This window comes from Palaemon carinicauda, chromosome 3 (genome assembly GCF_036898095.1).
Source record: "Palaemon carinicauda isolate YSFRI2023 chromosome 3, ASM3689809v2, whole genome shotgun sequence".
Classification (NCBI taxonomy): Eukaryota; Metazoa; Arthropoda; class Malacostraca; order Decapoda; family Palaemonidae; genus Palaemon; species Palaemon carinicauda.
The window spans coordinates 150,508,875-150,531,251 of record NC_090727.1 but is presented as its reverse complement, the minus strand read 5'-3'; the positions used below and the strand labels follow the sequence as shown (position 1 = coordinate 150,531,251).

General features: G+C 42.2%; 1 protein-coding gene across 4 annotated transcripts in view; it reads left to right on the top strand.

The window, feature by feature from the left end:
- The window catches only part of LOC137638639 (protein phosphatase 1 regulatory subunit 7-like), a 106,270-nt gene that overhangs the window by 12,039 nt on the left and 71,854 nt on the right, over window positions 1-22,377 (top strand). For all 4 annotated transcript variants that reach the window (XM_068370900.1, XM_068370899.1, XM_068370901.1 and 1 more), the window contains exons 5-7: window positions 3,338-3,500; window positions 4,643-4,759; window positions 21,037-21,228. In XM_068370900.1, the coding sequence (XP_068227001.1) occupies window positions 3,338-3,500; window positions 4,643-4,759; window positions 21,037-21,228 (472 nt within the window). The remainder of the gene's footprint in view (window positions 1-3,337; window positions 3,501-4,642; window positions 4,760-21,036; window positions 21,229-22,377) is intronic.

Genomic DNA, 22,377 nt, shown 5'->3' with positions numbered 1-22,377 from the left:
TTGGAATGAATAGTAGAATGAGTGGCTCTTCTCCTTAATTTTTTTTGAGGGGACAAAGTGGTTCAAATGTTATGTGCTGGATTTGACTAGATGCTGGTGTATTTACACTTCTAAACTCCATTCTTTAATTCTAAAAATTTATCTCCTCAACTTCCCTAACGAGGGGTCAGATGTTGGAATTTATACTAACCAGTAACTTGATCATCATTCTCCTGGTATATTATTCCAGTGATTTCCCCTTTGGGAGGAAGGGTTTCTTCTGTTTACCATGTAGAATTAATTTTGGACAGACAACCCCTATCTTCCTGCTCATCTCCATTAGAGGAAGATTGGAGGTTGCCAGGGTCATCAACTTTGCTCCTCTATGGCACCAGGCAACCTGATTTCCAGGGAAGAAAAAGAAGCAACCAGTTCAGATCTAGGGAAATTTCCAACCCACCAAGCAATGAGTGCCTATTTAAAAGATGTACATTTGTATACACACTGGAACAAATAACAAATTTTGCAAGTAATTTATATGCAAACCTGTCATGAGTCCGTTGAGTAAAATTTCCCACCTTACCCAGCCCTCAGTCCTGAGCTGGAAGGCCAAAGTCATGCCCTTACAACTAGTAGTGGGGCATGGCTTCTTTTGGGTCTTGCCCAAGGACACCATCTAATGTTAACTACCTCTTTGATGACTTTAACGGCTGTTCCATCTTGTGCCAAAATCCTCTCCATATTTAAAGGACTTAGGTTTGTACAGCTAGTAAAAAAAGAAATTAACTTGAAGAAAATTTTGATTATAAGTCTACAGTGATAAATTGGGGAGAATCACTTAGTGAAGATTTAGTATTTTCCCTCAGGTCAGTATGGCTTTGTACTGGGAGCCATGATCAAGTTATTACTTTTCATATTGAACCCAGTATGAGTGGGGTTAAGGTCCTTAGTTGTTATTCGTGATACCTTGCAAGTCTTACAACAGTTGTATTCTAGGCATGAGACTCTTCTTTAAATTCCTTGGATAAACTAAAGAATAGTATTTAGTTGACTGCAATATGTCATCTGTTTCTGTTGATGTATAAGTATTAGCCCCTTTTCTCATTTCATGTATTTTACCTCAGTGGTCTGGTTAGATTGAAAATAATATTTATTTATATTTTCTAGTAGGGTTATACTGTACGTTCTTAAAGTTTCTGAATCATTTATGTTTATCAGTTAAAAAATCTTCATATATGTTAACACCCTTCAAATATTGTGTATTGTATGTTCTAAATTCTACTATCTTTCAACAAGCGTCAATTATCATTTCTAAAGCTAGATGCTTGTAGTCTAGCCAGGTTCAGTGATTTGAATAAGTGACTGATATTTTTATAAGTCAAATCTCTAGAAGCTTGTCCTTGAGAGATGAAGTGAATAACTAATTATTGGAGAAACAGCTCACTGCCCTAGGTCATTTCTATACATAAAGTCTACAGAGATAGAATTGTAGATTTTGATATTCCATGTTGGTATTGAATTTTTCTTTTCACTTAATTATTAGTCACAGTAGTACACTTAAAGTTAGGGAAATATATTTATGAGGTATGTTGCTAATGAAAGAATATTATGCAGTAATATTTCTCTTAAACATGTGCTAAATGGGTCTAATGCAGTGCTAAATTCTATTAATGGAATACAATCATCATGTTTATTGTATGATAATCTAAATTGAAAGCCTTAACCTAATCTTGCAGTTTACTTAACGTTTCTTGTATTCACGAACGTTTAGCTCTTAACCTGTTAAGCGTCACCCACATGATCTACTCGGTACCGCCTTCAACTGCATATTCTGTTCATGACTTTAACTGCCTTTATCAAGTCGTCAGTCTCGTGATAATACGTTTACTCATATAGTAAGTATAGGATCACCACTTGGCAACACTCTCAGCATATGGGGGCTGTAAATAGAAACTTATATGATGTCTGGCAACTATTTTTCTGAAGGTAGCTTGATGTTAGAAAACTGGTTTCCTTTCAGTGCGCTTCGGGCATTCTTGCGGATAAGGTTGTTTGTTGGTCCTTTTTACAATGAGCGGTCTAAAGGTGAAGGTTATTCCTTTAGATGAAATAAATGATATTCCTTTTGAGGAACTTGATAATGATAACCTGTTTGATAATGAGAGCACTAGTTCTGAATCCTCCAGTGATGAGGATATTGAAGAAACTAAGTTTTCTTTCGATGCCGAGAACAAAAATGACTTCTCATTGCCGAATGATTGGACAACGAGATTTCACAAAACTATACTGTATAGGAAAGGAAACGCCAAAAGAGAGAGAGAGAGAGAGAGAGAGAGAGAGAGAGAGAGAAAATGCGTGACGGTACGTTAGCGGCAACCTGGTCTAGGGGGGACGCTTAACAGGTTAAAGCAATTAGAAGAAAGGAAAAGAACATAAAAACAATTCTGTGCATATTGTTTATGTTGAATTAGTGAATGTCTGAAAAGCTAAGACCCTAAGCTACAATAATGAGATTTCATGACTTGGTCCATCTTAGGTAGCTTAGGCTAGACATTATTTATTTGTTATGAAACCAGGATAGTGTATGACAGTGGAGAGCTGTTTGGTATATTCTTCACATAAAAAACATTTGTTTCTCGCAACTTTTACATGTAATTAAGTGATTCATCTGTCGAAAACCATATTTGTCAAGATTGTATTTTTCGTGAGTTCCATAACTGAAATAATTTTTGAAATTTGCTAATTTTCTTTCCAATTACTTGGTAACTGAGTTGCCAAAGATAGTATACCTACAAACATCCTCAATTTTAGGCAACTGAAACTGCATTGTTTAGTTGTTTACTATTGCTATTACTTTATGAATGATAATGTAAATTATAGTACCGGCATTTCATCTTACAGTGATTGTGTACAATACGTTATCTCTAAATCTATCTTGTTTAGTGAGGATAGCTTTTGTCAATTCAGATTCACTGGATACAGTTTAGGAAAGAATGGTAAGAGGTTTTTTGTACTTAAAGATTTGTGAGTCTTGACATGTTTATACTTTGTTACATTTATTCTTATCATGAAATGGCCTTTGTATCTTTGTTTTTATCAAGCCTCCTTTAATATGCTGCCCTTTCACTTCAAATTTCAGTATATATATCATTTCAGAAATAAATTGGCCTTCGGGACTGGTGAATTGTATTAAATTTGTTTAACCAGACCACTGGAATGAGATTGGTGAAAATTGTGTGTAGTTATTAAGGAATTAATTTATTCATATATATTTTTGAAGAAATTCACACCGCTGGTTCATTAGAGGTGTTAAATTTAACTAATTTCTACTTAGATTTTTCATGTTCTTTCTTTACAGGGTTCTTGATATTTCGTTTAATAGAATACGAAAGATTGAAAACCTAGAGGGCCTTGTCAACCTCAAGAAACTGTTTTTGTGTGCAAATAAAATCTCACGTATTGAGAATGTCAATCACTTGAAGAATCTTCAGCTATTAGAACTCGGTGATAATAAGATAAGGGTAAGGAGTCTGGTCAGTTATTGTCTTAATTAGAAAAGGGTACAAAATTTTATAGATATTGATAAAGAATATGATTCATATTGATAGATTGCATTAGTATTTGATGGAGCTCAGAAATTTGAATACGTTTTCATGTTATTTGCAAGCCCTCTTATGCACTGGCTAGAATTTACAAATGAATTAAGTACAGTAGTAGTAATTAGATGATAGGTGAAACATCTATTCATACATACATGTACCAAGGCACTTCCCCCAATTTTGGGGGGTAGCCAACATAAAAAAAAAAATATATTCATATTACTAATCATTCCTTCAAACTCAATTTCTGTGCTCTTTTTTTTAATCAAGGTCTCATAAGATATTTGTTTCTACTGAAAGTTGAGTCTACACTATTTAGTTTTTAGCATTTATATGTACTGTACATATGTTAGTTAGTTTTATTCTATTAATGAAAATATGAAGTTGTAAATTTTGATGATAATGACAAGTTTATTGTTGCATGTTTGTGTTCAAAAGTTTATGTAACCAACTTTTGGTTTACTATTTGTAATGTTTGTAACTGTTTTCCTTTCTTAGACTTTTTTAGTTTTGTTATTAGATAGTGCAAAATTGTCAGTGGATATATTTTCTCGTTTGAGATTTTATGTCTGTCATAATTTTTTTGTCATTAGCACAAGCAAGTGCAAAGTAACGGGCCTATTCGTATGTGCAAATTTTTCATGTATTTTTTAAGAAAATAGTATTTTTCACATAAACCCACTAAATGCCGTAACCCAAGTTTGTGGTCCACCAATTAACCTCAACTTTTTGGTTCCTGTCAAGAATATCATTGCACAGATAGATGTATATAGGTAGGTCTATTCATATTCCTAGATCCTCAGGCTCCCAGCAGTTATTCAACCCCTTGATGTACAGTCTCAGTAATTAGCTGCAAGGAAATTCTTGCTCTTCATATCCTTGAGCCACTTTAAGGGGCGTACATTCACTCTCTTGAACAAGGTGGACAAGGAATGATATTAGTCGAATTATATCTCAGAAAGATTACTGTTGGGAGATTTAGTTTGGTAGTCTTAAGCAAAGATGCAATTTCCAAGATCAAGATGTGGGAACTAAAAATCGTGCTTTTTTTTCTCTTTGTACAGGTTATTGAGAACCTAGATGGAATGACCAACTTGAAGAGCATATTCTTGGGTAAAAACAAAATCACAAAGTTGCAGAATCTGGATTCATTGATCAATCTTGAGATTTTGGGTGTACAGGTGAGGGTCCATTACTAATTTGTATAACTGGATCACTGTCTTGAAGTTCTCTTATTTTCTTTAATTTTATTATTTCGATGGACTTCTTTTGATGTTCATATTGATTGGTCCACATAGCCGACTCGGTGTTAATGTTACCACCGAAAAACTAAAACTTTCCTGCTTTCATCCCTTCTATGCCCGCCAATGTGACATATGGTGGTTATTGTCAACCTCATTCAGTCTCTACCGTTTCGTTATACTCAACAGACATTTTTGCTCAACCCTCTAGGAGTTTCCTAAAAAAAAATTCTTGAGAAACCATAGATTTTCAGTTTCACAAGTGTTCACCTAAAGTAACATATTCCCCTAGTGCAGTTTCTCGAGATAAGTAAACGAGAACTTATTATCAACCATTTGATAGTGGTTATTTGTAGGGTTTTAAATTTTTCTTTTATGTTTTGCAATTTATTCAACTATTAATTGGGGATTTCATCTTCTGGAATTGCTATGTATGTCAGTAAGTTGAATTTTTCCTAGCTATACAAACCTGAGTCACTTGTATGAGTTACCCTGTTGTTTTGCTTCTACCACAATTAAGGAAATTCTGTCAGTCTGGGAACATTGAAAGCACTCTCACTCTATTTCTCCCACAGCCAGAAATATCTGTTTCTTTTGTCATCAGTTAAGTTTTTGTTTGTCGTATGCTGTATAATTATTCATATTAGACTTCCTGTGTTGAAGTAAGCAATTATTTTTTTCACATTTCTGTGTAAAGGATTGTTACCAGTGAGCAATTTTATATCTCTCAATAGCTGTCTGTATCGTGAAATTATTACACAATTACATAATCACTTCACAACAAATTTAAAGCTGTTTTACACACAGAATTGCAGAGTTCTACTGTTATTGAGAGTAAAATAATATAACAGTAGAAACTTATGAAAATTTTTTAAATAATCACTTTGCAATGAATAGATTTTTTTTCAAAAGAAAACTATATGAAAGTGCCATGCTTTTCAGTTATTTATAGTAAAATTCATAATAAACAAGTAATATTCTGAAAAATATATTTTCAATATTAAACTTACCCGATAATCATGTAGCTGTCAACTCCGTTGCCCGACAGAATTCTATGGAGGGATACGCCAGCTATCACAATACTAGAAGGGGGTGTACTCACCAGCGCCACCTGTGGCCAGGTACTATAGTACTTCTTGTTGACACCTCCTCAATTTTTCCTCTGTCGTGCTTCCGGCAAGACGTTCTGGGATACGCTTATGATCTTGGAGTATTTTCACGGCTTTTGGTGAAGTATTTCTCTCAGATTTCGGCTGTCGCTTTACTGGAAAACTTCTATATTAGCTTAGATAGCTATTATTTAGTCCTGATTAACGGTTAACGATCTTTTGCTTGATTTGGAATCCCCACTTGGCTAACTCTTTTGATTCAAGATGTCTGACATTTCACAAGCCCCCACCCATAGACGATGTAGGTCTTGTAATAGGCGTATTCCGAAGGCCTCGGTAGATCCTCACACCGCTTGTTCTGACTGTAGGGAAAGACCCTGTCAGTTAGAAGACCGATGTGAGGAATGCGCCGGACTTTCGGAACTTGATTTTGTCCGTCTTCTTAAGTATTCAACCAAGTTAGAGAGAGAGAGAGTTAGGAGGAGTTCTTCTCACTCTTCACTTTTTTCCTCACCTCATGATCCCCTACCTTTTCCTACCCCTGTAGTGGCTACCCCCGAACCTACTTTTTGCCCTCAACCTGATATGTCTGTTGTTTTGCGTGCCATTCAGGCCTTAGGTGACAAAGTAGAGTCAGTGGTTAGTGATCATAAGTCTCTTATGGCCGAAGTCAAGGAACTTAAGGTCAAGAGTGCAGTGGGTGGTATTAGTGCCAGTGCTGTGACGAGTGCTAGTGTCAGTGCAGTGCCAAGTGCTAGTGTCAGTGTCAGTGTGGTGCGTGAGGATACTTCTGTGCGTGCCAGTCGTCCTCCCAGTCCGGGACCTCTTGCAAGCTCCCAAGCCCAGGGGAGAAGCAATGTCGAAGGGCAAAAGGGTTCGGCAGGCCTTGATCGGCGCACAGAAGTATCCTCGGTGGTTGCGGGCGTGTCTTCCAGAGACCGTCACTCCCACCTGCAGACGATTGAGCCCGTCTTTTACTCGTCTGCTGATCAATTGTCAGGGAAGAAACGTTGGACTCAGGTCTCAAGACCACTCAAACGCAGAGTCCAGACCTCAAGAACTCAACCGGGCTGCAGTCATTGGATCAGCTCTGACTCGCCGCAGTCATCAGTTGAATGCACTCCTCCTAAGAGGAGTAAGGTTCTGCCGCAACAGATCTCTGCTGTTAAGGCTTTACCTCAGCAGACCTTAGTGTCTGCCGACCCCAAGTTGACTCTACTGCAGTCCATGCAGTCACAACTTGCGGTCTTGATGCGTGAGTGTCAGGCTGAGAAGGTTACACCTCCTCCTGCGATCGCTCCGCCTGACCGCAGTACTGCCTGCCAGGCGTACGATGTTGAGGCTCCTCAGGATACCTTACCACGCTCTGAGTTTACTGTTTCCAGTGGTGTGCAGCTCCCTCCGCCTTCCTTAAGGCAACCTCAGCAATGGGAACAGGAAGCTTATACCTTACTTCCTCCGCTTCCACTTGCAGTTCCACCAGTGAGGCAACACTCTCTTGAGGTACAACAACCTCTCCCATCCATGAGTCAGTCTCCTCAGCTCTCGCTGCAGCGAGCTCAACCCTCCTCAAGGCAAGCACCTCAACACCTTAGCCTTGCGCCTCAGGAACCTCAACTCGCGAGACAATTACTGCGTTCTGCGCAGCCACTACCTCATCGCTCACAGCTCACACCTCAGGAACCTCAACTCGTTCCTCAGGAACTTGCTACTGCGCATCCGCCAACCACTCAGCAAGCGCAACCCTTGAGTTCAGACACTCATGCCAGGAGTCAGCCTCCTCCACCCATGCGCCTACCTTCTGCTACTTCTTTTGATCAGCCTTTGCAGACTGAGCCTCAGGTGTTCCCTCAACAGAGTCTTGAGGAGGAAACCACAAATATTGTTGTTCCAGCTCGTGCTGACTCTGCTGTTCAGCATACCTTACCGATCTCTTCGCTACACTCTGGTGATGAGGTGTCTGATGATGAGGCTGCACACCTGGATCCCTCATCAGACGTGGATGAATCCAAGTCTTCTCCGCCTCCTATTGACTTCCGTAAGGTCTTGGCTCTTTTTAGAGAGGTATACCCAGACCACTTTGTCTCTGCTATCCCCCGCTCTCCGCCATCTGAGTTTTCGCTGGGCATGCAGCCAGCTAAGTCTACATATACTAAGCTCGTCTTAGCAAGGTCCTCTAAGAGAGCGTTAAGGATTTTAGGGGAGTGGTTGCAGTCTAAGCAACAACTTGGAAAGACTTCGTTCATGTTTCCTCCGACTAAGCTCACTTCTAAAGCGGGCGTTTGGTATGCCACAGGAGAGGAACCAGGCTTGGGAGTACCTGCCTCTGCCCAGGCTGACTTCTCAAGTCTGGTAGACTCTCCTCGTAGAACAGCAATGAGGCGCTCTAAGGTTTGCTGGACCTTCTCTGACCTTGATCACTTCCTGAAGGGTGTTTTTAGAGCATTTGAGATGTTCAACTTCCTAGACTGGTGCCTGGGGGCCCTCAGCAAGAAGACCTCCCCTGCGGACAAGGATTCTGCCATGCTCTTAATGTCCTGCATGGATAAGGCCATTAGGGATGGATCTGGCGAGCTTGCTTCGATGTTTGTGTCAGGGGTTCTTAAGAAAAGGGAGCAGCTTTGTACCTTCCTTTCCTCCAGCATCACACCTTGTCAAAGGTCTCAACTCCTTTTCGCTCCGCTCTCGAGGTTCCTTTTTCCCGAAGAGCTTGTTAAGGACTTGTCTGCTGCCCTGATACAAAAGGACACACATGATCTTGTGGCCTCATCGGCTCGTAAGACTAAGGTTGCTACCTCAGTCCCCAGGACTTATCGCACCCCAGTGGCTGATACTCCTGCTACGAGGTTCATTCCGCCCTTTCGTGGTAGAGCCCCCAGCCGAGGAAGCTCCCGTCCAGACTCTTCCAGGAGCAAGTCTAGGAAAGGTTCCAAGGCCTCTAAAGGAAAAAACTGACTCTCCGCATCTCCAGACAGCAGTAGGAGCCAGACTCAAGATCTTCTGGCAAGCCTGGGAAAAGAGAGGTGCAGACGCCCAGTCTGTCAGTTGGCTGAGGGAGGGTTACAGGATACCATTCTGCCGCAAACCCCCTCTGACCACATCTCCCATCAACCTCTCTCCCAACTACAAAGAAAAGGACAAGAGGCTAGCGTTGCACCAGGAGGTGTCGCTCCTTTTACAGAAGAAGGCAGTGGTTATAGTCCGGGACCATCAATCCCCGGGCTTCTACAACCGTCTCTTTCTGGTGGCCAAGAAGACAGGAGGTTGGAGACCGGTGCTGGACGTCAGCGCACTCAATGCGTATGTCACCAAGCAGACGTTCACGATGGAGACGACGAAGTCGGTCCTAGCAGCGGTCAGGCAGGAGGACTGGATGGTCTCGTTGGACCTGAAAGATGCCTACTTTCACGTTCCTATTCATCCAGACTCCCAACCTTTCCTGAGATTCGTTTTTGGAAAGGTTGTCTACCAATTCCAAGCCCTGTGTTTTGGCCTAAGCACAGCTCCTATGGTGTTTACGCATCTGATGAGGAATATAGCAAAATTCCTCCACTTATCGGACATCAGAGCCTCCCTTTACTTAGACGACTGGCTGTTGAGAGCCTCCACGAGTCGTCGCTGTCTGGAGAGTCTCAACTGGACTTTGGACTTAATCAAAGAACTGGGTCTGTTAGTCAACCTAGAAAAGTCTCAGCTCATTCCCTCCCAATCCATTGTGTACCTGGGAATGGAGATTCGGAGTCAGGATTTTCGGGCTTTTCCATCGGCCCCAAGGATAAGCCAAGCCCTAGATTGCATCATGAGCATGCTGAAGAGGAGCAGTTGCTCGGTGAGACAGTGGATGAGTCTCACAGGGACCCTTTCATCGCTGGCCCTGTTCGTCGAGCTAGGGAGACTCCACCTCCGCCCTCTTCAATTCCATCTTGCAGCTCATTGGGACAAGGGTTTGACTCTCGAAGCAGTCTCTATCCCAGTCACCAAAGAGATGAAGACCACTCTCTTGTGGTGGAAGACCAATCTCCTTCTCAAGGAGGGCCTATCGTTGGCTATTCAGACCCCCAATCTTCATCTCTTCTCAGATGCATCGGACTCGGGCTGGGGCGCGACCTTGAACGGACAGGAGTGCTCGGGAACGTGGAACGAGGAACAGGGAACGCTCCACATCAACTGCAAGGAGCTACTAGCAGTTCATTTAGCCCTGTTGAACTTCAAGTCCCTCCTGCTAGGCAAGGTGGTGGAGGTGAACTCCGACAACACCACAGCCTTGGCTTACATCTCCAAGCAGGGAGGGACCCATTCGAGGAGCCTATACGAGATCGCAAGGGACCTCCTCATTTGGTCAAGAAGTCAAAACCTCACTTTAGTCATGAGGTTCATTCAGGGCAACATGAACGTCTCAGCAGATCGCCTAAGCAGAAGGGATCAGGTCATTCCCACGGAATGGACCCTCCACAAGAGTGTGTGCAACAGACTTTGGACCTTGTGGGGTCAGCCTACCATAGATCTGTTTGCCACCTCCATGACCAAGAGACTTCCGCTGTACTGTTCCCCAGTTCCAGACCCAGCAGCAGTTCAAGTGGATGCTTTTCTGCTGAACTGGTCCCATCTCGACCTTTACGCATTTCCACCGTTCAAGATAATAAACAAAGTCCTTCAGAAGTTCATCTCGCACGAAGGGACACGGCTGACGCTGGTTGCTCCCCTTTGGCCTGCAAGAGAATGGTTCACAGAGGTACTTCAATGGCTGGTCAACGTCCCCAGGACTCTCCCTCTAAGAGTGGACCTTCTACGTCAACCTCACGTAGACAGGTTGCACCCAAACCTCCACGCTCTTCGGCTGACTGCCTTCAGACTGTCGAAAGATTCGCTAGAGCTAGAGGCTTTTCGAAGGAGGCAGCCAGCGCGATTGCCAGAGCAAGAAGGGTTTCCACTCGTAGAGTCTACCAATCTAAGTGGGAAGTCTTCCGGAGCTGGTGTAGAGCCAATGCAGTATCCTCTACCAATACCTCTGTGACCCAAATAGCTGACTTCCTATTACATCTTAGGAATGAGAGATCCCTTTCAGCCCCTACGATTAAAGGGTACAGGAGTATGTTGGCTTCAGTTCTCCGCCACAGAGGTTTGGACCTTTCTTCCAACAAGGACCTTCAAGACATCCTTAAGTCTTTTGAGACTTCTAAAGAGCGTCGTCTACCCACTCCAGGCTGGAACCTAGACGTAGTCTTAAGGTTCCTTATGTCACCTAGGTTTGAACCTCTCCAGTCAGCTTCCTTCAAGGACCTTACCCTCAAGACTCTTTTTCTCGTCTGCCTTGCAACAGCTAAAAGAGTCAGTGAGGTTCATGCCTTCAGCAAGAACATTGGTTTCACGACCGAATCTGCAACATGTTCTTTACAGCTCGGATTCTTAGCTAAGAATGAACTTCCTTCGCGTCCTTGGCCTAGATCGTTTGAAATACCTAGCCTCTCCAACATGGTAGGTAACGAGCTAGAGAGAGTTCTTTGCCCTGTCAGAGCTCTCAAGTATTATCTTAATAGGTCTAAACCTATTCGAGGACAGTCAGAAGCCTTATGGTGTGCCATCAAGAAACCTTCGAGGCCCATGTCCAAGAACGGGGTTTCGTATTATATAAGGCTTCTGATTAGAGAAGCCCATTCTCACTTAAAGGAGGAAGACCTTGCTTTGTTGAAGGTAAGGACCCACGAAGTAAGAGCCGTAGCTACTTCGATGGCCTTTAATAAAAACCGTTCTCTGCAGAGCATAATGGATGCAACCTATTGGAGGAGCAAGTCAGTGTTTGCATCATTTTATCTTAAAGATGTCCAGTCTCTTTACGAGAACTGCTACACCCTGGGACCATTCGTAGCAGCGAGTGCAGTAGTAGGTGAGGGCTCAGCCACTACATTCCCTTAATCCCATAACCTTTTTTTTTTAACCTTTCTCTTGAATGCTTTTATTGTTGTTTTTATGGTTGTTACGGTAGGCTAAGAAGCCTTCCGCATCCTTTTGATTTGGCGGGTGGTCAATTCATTCTTGAGAAGCGCCTGGGTTAGAGGTTGTGTAGAGGTCCTTTAGTAGGGGTTGCAGCCCTATATACTTTAGCACCTTTGAGTTGATTCAGCCTCCAAGAGGAACGCTGCGCTCAGTAAGGAAGACGAACTTAAAAAAGAGGCAGAGTAACGGTTCAAGTCGACTTCCTTACCAGGTACTTATTATTTCATTGTTATTTGAGATAACTGTTATATGAAATATGGGATACTTAGCTATCCTTTAATCTTGTACACTGGTTTTCACCCACCCCCCTGGGTGTGAATCAGCTACATGATTATCGGGTAAGTTTAATATTGAAAAATGTTATTTTTATTAGTAAAATAAATTTTTGAATATACTTACCCGATAATCATGATTTAATTGACCCTCCCTTCCTCCCCATAGAGAACCAGTGGACCGAGGAAAAATTGAGGAGGTGTCAACAAGAAGTACTATAGTACCTGGCCACAGGTGGCGCTGGTGAGTACACCCCCTTCTAGTATTGTGATAGCTGGCGTATCCCTCCATAGAATTCTGTCGGGCAACGGAGTTGACAGCTACATGATTATCGGGTAAGTATATTCAAAAATTTATTTTACTAATAAAAATAACATTTTATAATCAACAGTAAAAAAAAAAACAAAAACAAAAAAATAAATAGGTTGTCATATAATAAGTATGCATGTTTATCAGATAGTGACGAATGTCATGTGCATCTACTGAGGAGGTATGTGATTCTTTGTAGTGAGGGGGTTAAGAGTACAGGATAATACAGTACAGTATTTACTTTGAAAGTACATAATCTGTACTTATTGGACTGGAAAGTCTATTTATGGGACTTAACCACTGTATATGTGACTAAACTCCTTTCCTGGAAGAAGCAATCCATTCAAGCTATTAAGGGTTTTTATATCCATGCACCTCACTACTGTACTCCAATAGGTTCAGATTTCGAACCTTTGGAAAAAATTTCTACAGTATAAAATTTTTCATGGCAAAAACTGTTCCTTTCTTCTTCTTCTTCTTTGTGTGCATCTTTTCCCACTTTTATGTGGGGTCGATGTTTCTGGCCAGCGTTCTCCATCTACCCCTGTCCCACATTTCTTCACCGGTTAATCCCTTTGATCGAAGGTCATCCTTGATACAGTCCATCCACCTTCGTTTTGGTCTCCCTCTCCTTCTCCTTTCCTGTAACTCTAATTCCATCACTCTCCTCCTAATATACTGTTCATTTCTTCTCATGACATGACCATACCACCTCAGTCTACTTTCTTGGATCTTATCTGATAGTTCTGTAACTCCTATGGTACCCCTAATTACCTCATTCCATATCTTATTTCTTTGACATTATTATTAGATAAACACATCAGTGAACTAAAAGTTCTTCTTGTAAGGTAGGCTTTGGAGAACAAAAGAGGGTCTTATTGCTTTTGCCTGCTTTCAGAGCTAAGAATAATTTTTGGTAAAAGCTTTACCACATTTTTTCAAAATCCGTCTTTGGAAAAGGAAGTTGCGTCTACATCAGAGATTAGATTTCTTTGGCCGGTGAAGACTTAATTTCTTATTTGGCCAAAGCTGTAAAGAAAGGTTATGTTTCTAATTTGTTTTGTGGGGTTAAGTTGTCAAGATGTCCTTTGTTTAAATGCTTATCTTTTCTGGTAAAAAGATTATCCAACAGAGATTCACAAGGGGTTACTTCCAAAAAGAGGCTGGGCCACCTCTAAAAATAAGAAAAGCAAAGTTCTTTTCTATCCCAAACCACATACAAATAAAAGTTGCAGATCATCCCACAACCTGAATCACCTACAACCTAAAACCCAACCAAACACCTACTGGCTGCAAGTGTGCATGAGGCTGTGCCTGGCCATTACAGCCAGGCAATCTGAAAAAACAACAGAGTATATGATAGTAGAAATGCAACTACATGGCTGAAATTTTATAGGAATCTGTTTTTTGGAAAGAGTTTTATCTGCAAGCTTACCAAATTGATATTTGCTAAACAATATTTTAAAGAATCCTGGTTCTCGTATCAACTTACTGGCCTTTAGCTGCCAGAGTAGCAGCTAGGGATGTTTTGATAAAAGTTGGATTTCTTTTCGTTTTATCAATAGAAGAATCTAATTAAGCTTATGAGTTATTTCTAATTCTCTAGTTTTAAGAATTTAGTACTGAGGTATTATATAAAGAGGCAAGACTGGCGTACAAGTAAGTATTTTCCTTTAGGACTATATATTTCCTATCTTTTTCCTTCCTGACCCACCTCCATAAGAGTGGGTGAGTCAGCAAAATGAACATCAGGGGAGGTTCATAGAAACAAATTGAATTTTGATGATAAAATTCATGTCTATACCCAGTTGCTGTTCAAAAGGAAAGGATATTGGTTTTGGCGTGGAGTCTGATTTAGGTTGGATTAACCACCAGATGTCACTTTGATGGGCAAGAGGTGGGACCTCTTGAAGGGAAGAAAACAGGATATTTTTAATTTTGTAGGTTTTAACATTGATACTGAATCAGCTTTGGGGACAAAGCCTTATGAACACCAGGGGAGTAAGTAAATAACCTATTTTTCAATATTAATCTTACCCGATGATCATGTAGCTGTCAACTCTGTTGCCCGACAGAAATCTACGGTCGGGATACGCCAGCGATCGCTATACAGGTGGGGGTGTACACAACAGCGCCATCTGTGAGCAGGTACTCAAGTACTTCTTGTCAACAAGAACTCAATTTTTCCTCTGTCGTGCCACCGGCTAGACCTACTTGGATACGCTGTTGATTCTGGAGTTATTGTTCACGATTTGGTGATGTATTTGCTCTAGAGTTTAGCCTTCGCTATTCAGGAAGCTTTATCATTAGCTTAGCAAGCTTTTGGAATTAATTTGATTTAATTATGGTGACGAAGAGAGTATGGACTCTCTTTCACTTTTAAATGGCCGACCCTTCCCTTAGACGGAAGTGTTGGTGTCGAAGAGAGTATAGACTCTCTTTCACTTTTTATACCCACCCTTCCCTTAGACGGAAGTGTGTTTAGGTTTTTGGTAATATTGCTTAACAAAGTTATAGATTTATTTTATATCTCTCCGCCATTTATAGGCCTCTTCGATTAACTTCCATTTATTATAAACTTATAAAAATTAATTTTTGTTTGTTTATATGCGACCTTTCCTAATAGTAGGCGGTCCTTACTTGGAACCGAAGTTAATTAACATTGAGCCCGTCATATCGTTTTTCCTGTTAAGAATTTATGCTATTTTAATTTTAATGTTTTTGAAAGAATTTCTTTGATAGTCTCGTACTGTTTTCAAAGTTGAACTAACGTTTTGTTTAGTCTCCGCAGTTGTTGACGTTCAGAACGTTCAACTTGCGCTCTATCGTTACGATAGAGAGAGAGTATTTCACGGTTTCACGTTGCAGTAAGAGTAAACCGATTCTAGCGTTTCGTTCATTCTTTCTTAGCTTAAATGGTTTTAATTCTAATAAAGGAACTTTTTATTTGGGAAACCTTTCAGTTTTTTTCCTTTAACAAATAATATGTTTTAACGATATATATAATTGGGCTCATCTCTCAGGTTCTAAGTCAGAGAGAGAGAGAGAGAGATAGAGACGGAGGGAGAGAGAGGAGGATAAACGTTTCGTTCAAGCGGGTAACGTTTTTCTCGTTTTTTGCTCTTCTCCCTAGTCGCTATAGGGGAAGAAGGTAAAACGTTTCTAGAGTTTTATTCTTGTTCCCAGGCTTTATGCGGTGAGAGATTTTAAACGTAGTTTATTTGTTCTAGTGTTTAGTCTCTTTTCCAGCCACTGAATTCTTTATCTTTCATTATATTTTTCTGTTACATTGTAATACTGTTTTCGCAATTACTACCTTTTAATGAAGGATAGGATTGCGTGTTTCAGGTACAAACCACTTAAAGTTTCGAGTTCAGTGAAATAAGTGCAAACAGAAAATCAAAAGTGATAAAGTGATATGCGCAAAGTGTTACAGTGTTGCGTTCGAGGGTTCGTCTGTTCGTGCCAGTTGTTCACCTAGTCCGATACCTCTTACAAGCTCCCAAGCCCAGGGGAGAAGTAATGTCGAAGGACTTATGGGTTCCACAGGCCTTGATCAACGAACAGACGTTTCCCTCCGTGGTTTCGGGTGTATCTACACACGTTGCCGACGTGATCACCCCACCCACACAAAGACGAGAGAGCCCATTTATTCCTCGTCTGCGGAAGAGGTTTCTCGCAGAAACCATGGACCAAATCTTGCAGCTTTTAAGTGCAAGTCGGTCCCTTCCGCGCAAGTCCAACGGCCTAGGTGTAGCCACTGGGTCAGTTCGGACTTGCTGCAGTACGACAACTGCACACCTCCCAAGAGAGGCAAGGTGGTACCGCAACAGGCAGTAACTCCGTCTGTTGCCGCACCAGCGGTTTTAGACCCTCAATCACAACGGACGGTAGCTCCGTTTGTTGTTGTCTTTCATAGACCCTAGTGGTCCATGCTGCAGACTATACAGTCTCAGCTTGCTCCTTCATGCAGGAGTATCATGCTGGAAGGTTGACAATGCACCTGTTAACCTACAACCCGCCGAGGTTGTGCGCTCAGCAGATACTGCGGCTGCCTGCTCCCACCCTCCACCTGTGAGAGCTCCACCACCGATGCGCAGTCCACCCTGCAAGACGCATGTTCTTGCTGCACCATCTGCTAACATGCGTGAGCTACCGCATCAGCAGTGGGAAGGTTCTGTAGAGCTGCCGGGTTTCAGCACTATGCGGCATTCTCCGCAGCCCATGCAGCATGCTCTGCATACCTTACAGCATGCTCCGCATACCATGCAGCATGCTCTGCATACCTTACAGCATGCTCCGCATACCATGCAGCATGAGCCGCATACCTTACAGCATGCTCCGCATACCATACCGCATGCTCCTCAACCCACCGCAGCCCCTCCCACGCTCCAGCACTCTGCTTTTGTTGTTGCTAGCTCCCACACTCCGACTGCGGAGAAGGTTGACGATGCACCCGTGGGCCTACACCTCCCACGGTTGTGCGCCCGGCATGGCTTCCTGCTCTCACACTCTTGTTGTGAGAGCTCCTCCACCCATGCACAAGTCAACCCTGCCAGATGTATGATGACTCCCACACACAGAGCACTCCGTTGCCGTGCGTGAGCTACCACAAGCTGCCGTGTTTTGACACGGTGTGTCAGCCTCCGCAACACACTGTGGTTACCGCCGCTCGCCAGCAGCAAACTAGTCAGTCAGGAGTTGAGGCTTCCCCACACAACTTTGGTTGTTGCCAACTCACAAACTGTCATTCAGTTACATGACGTTGCCTTCTGGTCTGCTACTTATACACCAGTGCTGTATGTCCTCACGCTCCTGTTGTGGTTGACAGTTCAGTTTTTGACAGTTCACAGACTGTCAAGCAGTTTCATAACGTTGCCTTCTGGTCTGCTGCTTTTGCACCAGTGAAACCCTCACTGAGAGAACCTAGCTTTTCTCGGATATGGTTCCTGTAGATGAGAAAGTGCTGTTCTCCCTCCTTCTGATATTCCCTTGAGGACTCTGTCATTTGGAGAGGAGCCTTAAGCTGCTTAGCCTCCTATGGACTTTTATTTAAGCATAACATACTTCCAGGGAGGGTAAATGGTTCCGCTTCAGTCGCTAACCCCGTCTGTTGCCACACCTGCTCCCATAGACCTTGGGCTTTGTTGCAAGACATGCAGTCCAAGCTTAGTCCTTGATAGAGGATTTTTTACGGAGTCAGTGTGTCACTGGGAAGACGTTCAACAACCAGCAGAGGTGACTTGTTGTGACGCAGTGCGGCAACCTCAGCAACCCGATAAGGAGTTGTCTGTACTACCCAGACAGTCTAGACAGTTTCGGGTTGTCGCTGTACTTCCTCGCTTCCCCATGGTTGACAGTTCACAGACTGTGCAGCAGTACCATGATCTTGTGTCCGGCTCCGTCACGCATCCACCAGTGCGACCGGATTCAGCGAGTCAGACGTTGCCCACTCCGTTGCCGTTTCCTCATCAGTTTCGGATGAGGAACCCTCTGATGAGGACATGGCTGAACGAGAAGATCAATCCCCAGCCCTGCTATCCATCCAGAAGATGCTGAAGAAGGAATACGGCCCTGTCAGGCTGTGGATGAGTCTGGTTAGGACACTGTCATCCGTGGTGCATTTGGTGTCACTTGGAAGACTACACCTCCGTCCTCTTCGGTTTCATCTAGCTCTTCACTGGAAAAGGACAAGACGCTACAAGCGGTCTCGATCCCGGTTTCCGGAAGATAAGTCTGGTCTAACCTGAGGAAAGGACTTTATCAACCTTTTATAGGGTCTTCCCCTGACTGTTCAGACTCCCAACCACGTTCTCTTCTCAGACGCATCGGACGTAGGCTGGGGTGCGACCTTAGGCGGTAGGGAATGCTCGGGATTATGGAACTCGCGTCAAAGGACAATGCATTTTAACTGCAAGAAGCTTCTGGCAGTAAGTCTGACCTGGAAAAGCTTCAGGTCTCTCCTTCAAGACAAAGTAATGGAGGTCAACACGGACAACTCCCTGCTTTGATGTTCATCTCCTAGCAAGGAGGGACCTACTCTCTGACATGGTGCGAGTTCGCTAGTGACCTCCTCTCCTGTTCAACAGGTCTTGACTTTTCACTAGTAACAAATTTCTTCCAAGGCAACTTGAATGTCTTAGCAGTTTGTCTCAGTAGGAAGGGACAATAATTCCAACATATTGGACCCTCCACAGAGATGTATGCAAGAGACTTTGGGTCACTTGGGGCCATCCAACCATGGATCTCTTCGCAACCTCGATGTCCAAGAGGCTCTCAACAGACCCAGCAGTGGTTCTTTTAGATGCCTTTCTACTAGATTAGTCTCATCTAGATCTATATGCATTCCCTCCGTTCTAGTTTGTCAACAAGGTACTGCAGAAGTTCGCCTCTCACGTTGGGACAAAGTTGACACTAGTTGCTTCCCTCTGGCCCGCGAGAGAATAACTTACCGAGGTACTTCGATGGCTAGTAGACGTTCCCAGAACTCTTCCCCTAAGGGTGGACCTGCTACGTCTGCCACGCGTAAGAAGGTACTCCAAGGCCTCCACGCTCTTCGTCTCACTGCCTTCAGAGTATCGAAAGACTCTCGAGAACTAGAGGTTTTTCGAAGGAGGCAACCAGAGCGATTGTTAGAGCAAGGAGAACATCCACCCTTAGAGTCTACCAATCGAAGTGGGGAATCTTCCTAAACTGGTGCAAGTCAGTATCCGTATCCTCGACCAGTACCTCTGTAACTCAAATAGCTGACTTCCTCTTATATCTGAGAAAAGAGCGATCTCTTTCAGCTCCCACTTTCAAGGGTTACAGAAGCTTGTTGGCATCAGTCTTCCGTCACAGAGGCTTAGATCTTTTTAACAATAAAGATCTACAGGACCTCCTTAAGTCTTTTGAGACCACGAAGGAGCGTCGTTTGGTTACACCTGGTTGGAATTTAGACGTGGTTCTAAGATTCCTTATGTTAGACAGGTTCGAACCACTTCAATCAGCCTCCCTGAAAGATCTCACCTTTAAGACTCTTTTCCTGATATGCTTTACCAGCTAAAAGAGTCAGTGAGATTCATGCCTTCAGCAAGAACATCGGATTTTCATCCGAAACGGCTACATGTTCTACATCTTGGTTTTCTAGCCAAACACGAGCTGCCTTCTCGGCCTTGACCAATATCGTTCGTTATTCCAAACTTATCGATATGGTTGGAAAGGAACTAGAAAGAGTATTATGTCCTGTAGAGCTCTTAAGTTCTTTTTTAAAAACCTTTATGAGGCCCGTCTGAAGCTTTATGGTGTTCAGTTAAGAATTCATCTTTGCCTATGTCAGAGAATTCTTTATCCTATTATTTTCAGACTGTTAATACGAGAAGCTCATTCCCTTCTGAATGAGGAAGACCAAGCTTGGCTGAAGGTAAGGACACACGAAGTTAGAGCTATCACAACTTCCGTGACCTTTTAATAAAATAGATCTCTGCAAAATATTTTCGACGCAACCTTTTGGAAAAGCTAATCAGTGTTCGCATCTTTTATCTTAAGAATGTCCAGTCTCTTTACGAGAACTGCTACACTCTGGGACCATTCGTAGCAACGAGTGCAGTAGTGGTGGGGGCTCCACCACTACAATTCCCTAATTCCAGAACCTTTTTAATCTTTCTCTTGAAATATTTCTGGGTTGTCCGGAAGGCTAAGAAGCCTTCCGCATCCTGGTTGATTTGGCGGGTGGTCAAATTCTTTCTTGAGAAGCGCCTAGATTAGAGGTTGTGATGAGGTCCTTTAGTATGGGTTGCAGCCCTTAATACTTCAGCACCTAAGAGTCGCTCAGCATCCTAAGAGGATCGCTAGGCTCAGTAAGGAAGACGTACTTAAAAAGGCAGAGTAATGGTTCAAGTCGACTTCCTTACCAGGTACTTATTTATTTTATGTTTGTTATTTTGAATAACGGCTAAAATAAGATACGGGATACTTAGCTTCTTTGTTAACATGTATGCTGGTCTCCACCCACCACCCTGGGTGTGAATCAGCTACATGATCATCGGGTAAGATTAATATTGAAAAATGTTATTTTCATTAGTAAAATAAATTTTTGAATATACTTACCCGATGATCATGAATTTAAGGACCCGCCCTTCCTCCCCATAGAGAACCAGTGGACCGAGGAGAAAATTGAGTTCTTGTTGACAAGAAGTACTTGAGTACCTGCTCACAGATGGCGCTGTTGTGTACACCCCCACCTGTATAGCGATCGCTGGCGTATCCCGACCGTAGATTTCTGTCGGGCAACAGAGTTGACAGCTACATGATCATCGGGTAAGTATATTCAAAAATTTATTTTACTAATGAAAATAACATTTTTTATTACAATTAAATTAACTGAAGTTACTGTATGGTAAGAAAATTTAGTTTAAAAAGTTTTAGTTAGAAGTTTTGAAGTTCCATGTGCACTTTAAAAGTGGAAATCCTTTTGTTGACTTTACAAAATTGGCTTTTGTCTATTATTTGTAATATTATCAGATTTTTTACAGATGACATTTTCATTCACAGAGTAATCGTCTAACTAAGTTGGAGGGTTTGGGCCGTCTAGTCAATTTAGAGCAGCTGTATTGTTCCCACAATGGTATAGAGGTTCTTGAAAACTTGGATAATAATGCCAAGCTTGAAACCTTAGACATGGCAGTAAACAGAATAAAAAAGATCGAAAATATTAATCATTTAATCCAGCTAGAAGAATTTTGGGTAAGTCTAAAACTCTTTTAATAATTTCAAGATTTTAAGTTAAGATGTACAACCAGAAATAGTCAATACTGTATAGTGTATTTTGACCCTTGGTCACTGATTCTGTTTGGCTGGTGCTATAGAATAATATATTTGTTCTTATGCAAATACAAACCCTTCATCTTTATTTTGGAGTATAATTTTAACGGCCATTGAATCGTTAACAAGGTACAGTATTATTATTATTATTATTATTATTATTATTATTATTATTATTAAATGCTAAGCTACAACCCTAGTTAGAAAAGCAGGATGCTATTAGCGCCAGGGCCCCAACAGGGAAAATAGCCCAGTGAGGAAAGGAAACAGGGAAAAATAAAATATTTTAAGAGTAATAACATTAAAATAAATATTTTCTATATAATTGATAAAAACTCTATCAAAACAAGAGGAAGAGAAACTAGATAGAATAGTGTGCCCGAGTGTACCCTCAAGCAAGAGAACTCTAAACCAAGACAGTGGAAGACCATGGCACAGAGGCTATGGCACTACCCAAGACTAAAGAACAATGGTTTGATTTTGGAGCGTCCTTTTCCTAGAAGAGCTGCTTACCGTAGCTAAAGAGTCTCTTCTACCCTTACCAAGAGGAATGTGGCCACTGGACAATTACATTGTAGTAGTTAACCCCTTGGGTGAAGAAGAATTGTTTCGTAATCTCAGTGTTGTCAGGTGTATGAGGACAGAGGAGAATCTGTAAAGAATAGGCCAGATTTTTTGGTGTCTGTGTAGGCAAAGGGAAAGAACCGTAACCAGAGAGAAGGATACAGTGCAATACTGTCTGGCCAGTCAAAGGACCCCATAACTCTCCAGCGGTAGCATCTCAACGGGCGGCTGATGCCCTGGCCAACCTACTACTAAAATCCAAAACTTCTTAAACACTGATTCTCCAACTGAGGATTCAATTATACCATTTTGAAGTGTGCAATACAAATTCTTTAAAAAGCCATGCTCCCTAAATGTATTTCTTGTAAAGCAGAGGATGAAGTATCTAGATATGCTGATAGATTGGTAGTAGCAAGAGTCTTTCCTCAGCAGATGTAAAGAGGCAGTGCAACAACAGTTGTCTTACAAAAAAAAACTTCCTGCTTAGCTGTGGCAGAGTCTTTCCTT